Consider the following 7800-nt stretch of genomic DNA (forward strand, 5'->3'; position numbering starts at 1 on the left):
AGCACAGAGATTTAAAAGCTGCAAGTACTATTTAATTCCTCTTGGTTTTTGTCGATGCATGTCTCTCAGAAGCCTATAAATACAACTTTACACATCCTTGAATTAGGCCTAACGTTGCCAGATTTTGGCCCCACCCGCTGACAGATTTTGACCAATTAAACAAAACCTTTCTTTCTCTCGGTGTATCTCTGTATCTCGCCAGCTGCAAGTACGTACTTCCAAACACGCAGTTATATGATTGTGCAAAAAAAAATAATCCTATAATACAAATGTTTTATGTAATACAGACATTTAAGGGGGATACACATAAATACGCAGAGACATGCATACACACAATATATATATATATATATATATATATATATATATATATATATATATATGTGTGTGTGTGTGTGTGTGTGTGTGTGTGTGTGTGTCTGTGTGTGTGTGCGTGTATAACTGAGTCACGAAAATATGGAACGTGATAGATATATAAAAATAGGCAAAATCCACGAAGGAAAGAGAACCACTGGATTGCTGTGAGACCTTTCGACTGGCTTGATAAACAGTGCGCTAAGTAAAGGACGTCAGTCGAAAGGCCTCGCAGCACTCCAGTGTTTCTCTTTCCTTCGTGGATTTTGTCTTATATATATATATATATATATATATATATATATATATATATATATATATATATATATATATATATATATATATATATATATATATATATATATATATATATATATATATATATATAATGCATACATTTAAGGGAGATATATACGCACAAACATACATTACCATCGTAATTGTTGGGTCTGAAAACATATGATTAGGCTTGAAAATCAAGTCTGCCTCACTAATTAAGACTGGTAGTCTTACTCGGTATAATGGCGGCCATATCAAAATCCAATATGGCCGACTTTACTATAGCGAAAAAAATGGAATCCTTTTTTTTTTTGCACTCAGAATACCCCAATCAATCAGAAAATGTAATAATAAAAAACAAATAGGAAACCCGACAGAAAGCACAGGGAAAGTAAGAAAAATTGTAGCTTTACCGCAATAGCGGTGCTAATGGCTACCATTATCATGAAGGGAGATTAAGTAGAGGGGAAATCGGGAAGAAAGAACAAAAATTAGGAAGAAAAGATAAAATTTAAAATATATATGTGTGTATATATATATGGATAAAGAGAGAGAAAGATATATATATATATATATATATATATAGAGAGAGAGAGAGAGAGAGAGAGAGAGAGAGAGAGAGAGAGAGAGAGAGAGAGAGAGGAACTTTCTTTCCATTATCCCCATCAATGTCTTCTTTTACTACAGAGGTTGTGGTACCAAAAAGGTTGAGCTTCTGGTCCTCAGTAAGTCTTTGGGGATGACGTTGCTACCCCCATGCCCTTTCTAAACAATAGATGACGCTGGTACCAATTCACAAAGGGCTAGATGGTTGTAGGGGAGGGGGGTGTGGCAAGCCAGGTTATAGTGGGGATCCTCGCACAATTTTTCAAGACAGGCCTGCTTAAATTGATTTTATTGCATTTTCTGATTGATTTGGGTATGCTAAGTGGAAAAAAAGGGTTCCATTTTTTTGCTATAGTAAAGTCGGCCATATTGGATTTTAATGTGGCCGCCATTACACCGAGTAAGACTACCATATCTTAATTATTAAGGCAGCTACAGACTTGATTTTCATTCCTAGTCATATGTTTTCAGACCCAGTAATTACGATGGTAATGCTATTTCCACACATTTATGTTTATTTATTGAATTTCAGGGTAACAGCAATGAAAATATAGACTCTATGGGATTTTCTTTCGTTTCGCGATATGATCTGTACATTTTGTTATATTTAGTGTTGTCTATCATGATTGATAAAATTACTAATCTTCTGTACAGGTTTAGCAAGACTGACATTATGGATGCATGTGTAATGTGCCGGGGGACAAGATTTCCGATAGTGGAGAAACCGTTGTTAGTCCATATCAAAGAAATGGTTGCATGTTCAAGAAGACGATCAGACTTAGGAGAAACAAGGTATAAGGAATTGGCCGAGATGCTGTCGACATTATTTGAAGATGATCTGAAGAATGTACGCTACCATTCAGCTTGTAGAAAACTTGTGATCAACAAGCAACAGATTAAAAGAGCCAAAAAGAGGTCGCCCACCAAAGAAAGAGTGAAAGTTTAGTAATAATCAGACCAAAGAAATTTAAAACTATACCAAAATAAAAAGTGTGTATATTCAATCCAGACAGATGTGATGCTGATAGTGACGAAGATTTACATCAAATGATCACTGATAACAGAGGTAAAACTCTAATCAGAATAAAGAAGAAACATATGATGACTCAGTAAGATCCAGGTTGTCTAATCTTTTTGATCCAGGTGATGCAGCTGCACAAGAGATGTGGCACCATCAGATATGCTTTCTCTCAGCAAGGAGAACTTACAAACTAACTATAACAAATATTGACAAAAATTGAACAAAGAGAAAGGGTGGTTTAAGCAACAGCGGACGCACAAGTATGCAGTTGTCTAAGAAGTGAGTTAATGCCTGGGAATAAATCTATGACTACGAATGACCTCAGCGACAAATATGAAGTTGTTTTGGAACTAAATGATATTCATGATAAGTGGCATCATAAGAAGCATCTAAAAGAAATCATACACAAACAAATTCCTGAAGCTACATTTGTTAAGCCTGCTCCTAAAAAAAAGCGAGATGGTAATTGCCACACGGGAATTAGAGGAAGCTGTTGAGAAGCATTGTGATCCCGCATCAACAGTATAGAAAACTGCCTTCAAGTTGCAAATATATTGAGGCAGGATATCTTGCAGACACGAAATTGGAAATTCAGTGGTACTAATTCACTACAGGGTTACAAGAACCCTCCTCTGACGAGGATGTTTGTAGAAGCTCTACGGTGTGGGCCTCATTCCTTGCAACTGGCAGACATAGGAAAGAAGATGCACAGTCAGCAACGATATAATTAACCAGCTACTAGGTAACATACACTCTACTAGACAAATTAAGCACAAATCAGAAGAAAGCTTTAAACGAGTCATTAAAACACTGCGGAGGAAATCCATTCATGAGCAACACACCTCTCAGAAGCATCTGTTTTAATTCCTGACCCAGCCAAGACTGACATACTAACCGGAACACAAAAAGGGGGCGGATCTGTATGAGCATTTCAGAAAGAGCGTCTTTCACAAGAAGGAAAAGGGAGTGTGCGGGATGTGATGAAAAAATCCAAACTTAAAACATTTAACACGTGGATGCCCAAAACTACTCACAGAATTGCAGGCAAGGTGATCAAGTTAAGGGAAGAAAGGAGTTTACTGTCAAGGTTTTAATAATTCGGAATAGCAGACCGGATCTTAGTCTGAAAAAAACAATTGGTCACTATGAGCTTTCAGTTGTACCTCGCTCTCTGTTTGCTTCTGATCTTACTTTGTTAATACCAAAAGACAACTCAGAGATTATGACGGAGATAAAGAAACAAGTGGAAGATTCTCGGCAAGATGAGACCAATACAACAGTGACACTGAAAAAGGTTGCAGTAATTGATGCAATGGCTGAGGTACAAGCACTCAAAATAGTACCAGCCATGAAGGTATTTGATGAACTGACCAAAGCATTCGCGTCCAGGATAGAGAGAAAATTAGAAAGTTATTCAGAAGGAAGAGTTATTTTTAATAGATACAATGCTGAAGATTCACTAAAAAGCAAAACAAGGTCAAAGAGAGTATCACAATCACACACTGAATATGATATTCACAAGCATGTGGCGTTAAAACACATCTCAATGAAAGACCTTTTGTCTTCTAACAAGAGCAAATCATCCCTGACGCATGAGTTTGGAGAAGCAATAATTACTAAACACAAGGGTAGTAGCAAGAAGGTTGTTGTTGTTAAGGGAACTGAGGCTAGTGTCAACGAGGGTTTTCAGTTGTCGGATTCTGTAAAAGAACATAACCATGAGGGAGCAGACACACTTATACCACTACACTTGATTGATTGTCTCTGTGATACGACGCAGAAAGAGGTCATCGTATATTCCCCTGATACTGATGTATTCATTTTATTAATTGACTTAGTTGTAAATGACAGAGCAGGACCATTGACAGCAGATGGGTTTGTTAACAGTTGCAATAACCTCAATATATCAGATATTGTTAGTAGTGGGAAAATCAAAATGCCGCGTCTGATTGATGTACGCAACTTCTCAGGCGCTGACTGGGGTGGCAAATTTGCTGGTATTGGGAAACGAAGGTGGATTTAGACATATCTGGAGTTACCTGAAGATGACCCATCATCATATTTTTTGCCAGCCTTGGTACCATTGCAATATCAAATGAGTTAATAGATGGTAAATTGCCCAAACAAGCACAACAGGTGGAAAAATGTCTTTGTTCCTTACACGCAAAAGGCACAAGTGATATTCCTGATACAAGATGGCAACTCTTCAGACAAAGAACAAAGAAGGAGAACAATTGCCACCTACAAGAGCATCATTGCTGCCCCACGTCCGCAGGGTTAATTATATATGTTCACGAGATAAGTCTTACATTCAAGCTAACCAAACGATTAAGTCAAGAGAAAATTCAGGATGGCAAAAAACAAATGAATCATTCCAGCCAATAATGTCTTGAAATCTTCCAGCCCCTAAAGCCATAATGGGTTAGTAAAATGCGGATGCAAATAAAATTGTGCTAAAAGCGACTGTTTTTGCCAGAAAAATAATCGTATGTGCACACCTCTTTGCAAGTGCATCGACTGTGAAAATTGTAGTGACTATTGCTATAGTATACAAGATGAGACAGATGATAAAGAACTAGAAGATAGAGTAGATGAAGAGTAGGGCATAAACACCATTATACATGCCTATATAGGATAGTTTTTAGGTTACTATACAAAAACAAATGAGAAAAATATATATTTTTATTTTTGTTATTATTAGAAAAATTCAAATGTTCTCCAAAAACACGGATAAGGATGGTCCATTTTATAAACAACTTGAGTTGCCATGATTAATTATAAACTTAATTCACTTGATTTTAAAAAATAAGGAACTGATTTATATTTTGTTAAAGATTAGGAACTACTGCTTAATATTTTGTGCGTTTACTTGGATTGATAAGTAAAGTTCTAACAGCATAATGGTAAGGTCTTATTTTTCAAAAATATTTATTTTTTAAATAAAAATGTTTATTTAAATATAATTGTACCTTCTAAATCAATATGGCATCCATTATTTTGTGCTAAAAATATATTCACTGAGTTATCTAGTGTCAAAATTATGGGGTTAGTATCTGAAATTAAGCCTCTAGCTGCCATAATGGGAGAAATACAGCTATTTTTCAGTTAACGGTGGTGGCCATAATGTAAACCAAGATGGCGGCCTTAAAGATGTTGCGAAAAAATGGAACCCTGCATTTTGGAATCCCCACACCCAAAACATTTAGAAAATAGCATAAAAACAAGTTAAGAGAGCCGATCTCACAAACCCTGTTTTTTGGACACAAGATTCCTCACTAATATCGAAACGCAGATTTTACATCCTGGCCTCTATAGAATTAATAAGAAACCGGATAGCTGTATCCTTCTGGCACCATCCATTCTAGAGGGCAAAAGTATACAGGATATACCGTATATGTATATGTATATGTATATGTATATATATATATATATATATATATATATATATATATATATATATATATATATATATATATATATATATATATATATATATATATATATATATATATATATATATATATATATATATATATATATATATATATGTGTATATGTATGTATATATATATATATATATACTGTATACATATATATAGAAATAGATAGATAGATAGATATGTATGTATGTATGTCTGCATGTATGTATGTATGCATGTATGTATGTAGAATAAACTTATTGATCTATTCTAATGTGGCGTAGGGGTTAAAATACTGAATACCTTTCCCAGTCCGACACATGTTCGAATCTCGACAACAGAGAGGAAATTTTTTTTTCATTCTATTACTCATTCGGATTTTCAAAGGATCTGAGTAGAAATCATTTCTAAGTTTATTAGGAAATCGAGAAGTTAAGTTGTGACCAGTAGATTATACACACACACACACACATACACAAACACATACATATATATATATATACATATATATATAGAGAGAGCTATATATATACATATATATATGTATGTGTGTGTGTGTATGTGTGTGGCCCTTATATCTCAGTCGTTACTGATATTACCTCAAAAACGTTCCTGATGAACCACAGACCTCCAGTTTACTCTAGGCTTTGGATTATATAACTGGAGGATAGACAACTGTTGTGGGTGGCAGTCGCATCAGATTTGAGCCTTGGACAAGTAATCTAGTCTTAAAAAACTTACTAATCTCCCAAGGGTTAACACCCTCTGGAGCAACCCCCTCTCTAGGGGAAAAGTCCTGGTGTAAAATATGCACAACACATACATACACACACACACACAAACACACACAACACATACACACAAACAAAAACACACACAACACAAACATTTTAACATATACACACATTTTATATATATATATATATATATATATATATATATATATATATATATATATATATATATATATATATATATGTATGTGTGTATATATATATATATATATGTGTGTGTGTATATATATAATGTAAATAAAAGAGATGCAATAGGATAGCAATAATATCTGTAAACTTACATATATCCGACCATTATTTTTAGATCATTCAATCCATGTTCTGGAGTACTGCTCGTTCCGCTGGATGTGCCGATCTAACCACACGGGGAAACATATCGACCTTTGACCTGAAGTATTAAATCCTCTTGAAGAGAAGAACGTCTTCTGACTTGCCATACATAACCTACTTCGATCTGGGGACCCAGAAGAAACGTTTCAGTGCCTCTGGAACTAGAATCATTTTTTCTCTCTCTTTTCCTTCCCTTTTTCTTGATTTTTTTTTTTTTTAGCAGGCGACTTTTTCCATCATTCTAGCCGAAATGTTACTGTTCACATTCTTGTCCGTCAATCACATTATTCAATTTTGGCCTCCTAAGTTCAACCAAAGTTTGCAATTCCCTTTTTTTTTTTTTTGGCTTTACCCTAAAACTCTCTGGGGAATAGACACCAATTACTCTTCGTAAGTCAGCAGTAAGTACTGTATAATCACAGGGAAACGTGTGAAGCTAAGCTCACGCTCCATTTTTTACATTTTTTCCTCCTAGCTTCACAGACGATGGAGCGCGAAATGTTTCTCAGCGTCCGCCAGGCAGCTGGTGGCAAGGGTCGCGGCGATGCCTTGCGGGACGGGTAACACCACCACCTATTCACTCTCAACACTACCCAACTACTGAGCCGAGCCGAATGTTACCCTAGAAGAGGCAGGAGCGAGCCCTGGGCTCTCACACGACCCACCCCGTCTCTCTCTCTCTCTCTCTCTCTCTCTCTCTCTCTCTCTCTCTCTCTCTCTAATATGGCGTCTACGGGATTTGTCTCCTTAACGATTCGTTCGTGATTTGATTGTCATTCTTTTCTTGCTATTTTTTTTTGGGGGGGGGCGCCCGGGTTTTAAGCTTATAAATGTAGCTGCCACTTTGTAATGTTCAGATTTCTAAAAACTGCTTGAAAAATTTTCAGATGAACTGAATCTTATCAACGAGTTTTATTAAGGACTCAGCATCCCTACAGTAGATATCGCGGTAGATGGGTGCCTGCCCTCCACCACCCGCATTGCTGCCACAACTACT

At 36.0% G+C, this 7800-nt stretch overlaps 1 protein-coding gene across 2 annotated transcripts in view; it reads right to left on the reverse strand.

The window, feature by feature from the left end:
• Positions 1–7453, reverse strand: part of LOC136832721 (FMRFamide receptor-like) — a 108498-nt gene extending 101045 nt beyond the window's left edge. Inside the window, exon 1 of one of the 2 annotated variants that reach the window (XM_067094238.1) lies at positions 6755–7453. Coding sequence is in view for 1 of the 2 variants with exons in the window: in XM_067094228.1 (XP_066950329.1) it covers positions 6755–6768 (14 nt within the window). In the remaining variant the exon portion in view is untranslated. The remainder of the gene's footprint in view (positions 1–6754) is intronic. The other variant, XM_067094228.1, reaches the window with a different exon arrangement.
• Positions 7454–7800: the final 347 nt, after the last annotated feature.

Source organism: Macrobrachium rosenbergii, chromosome 4 (genome assembly GCF_040412425.1).
Source record: "Macrobrachium rosenbergii isolate ZJJX-2024 chromosome 4, ASM4041242v1, whole genome shotgun sequence".
In the NCBI taxonomy this organism is placed as follows: Eukaryota; Metazoa; Arthropoda; class Malacostraca; order Decapoda; family Palaemonidae; genus Macrobrachium; species Macrobrachium rosenbergii.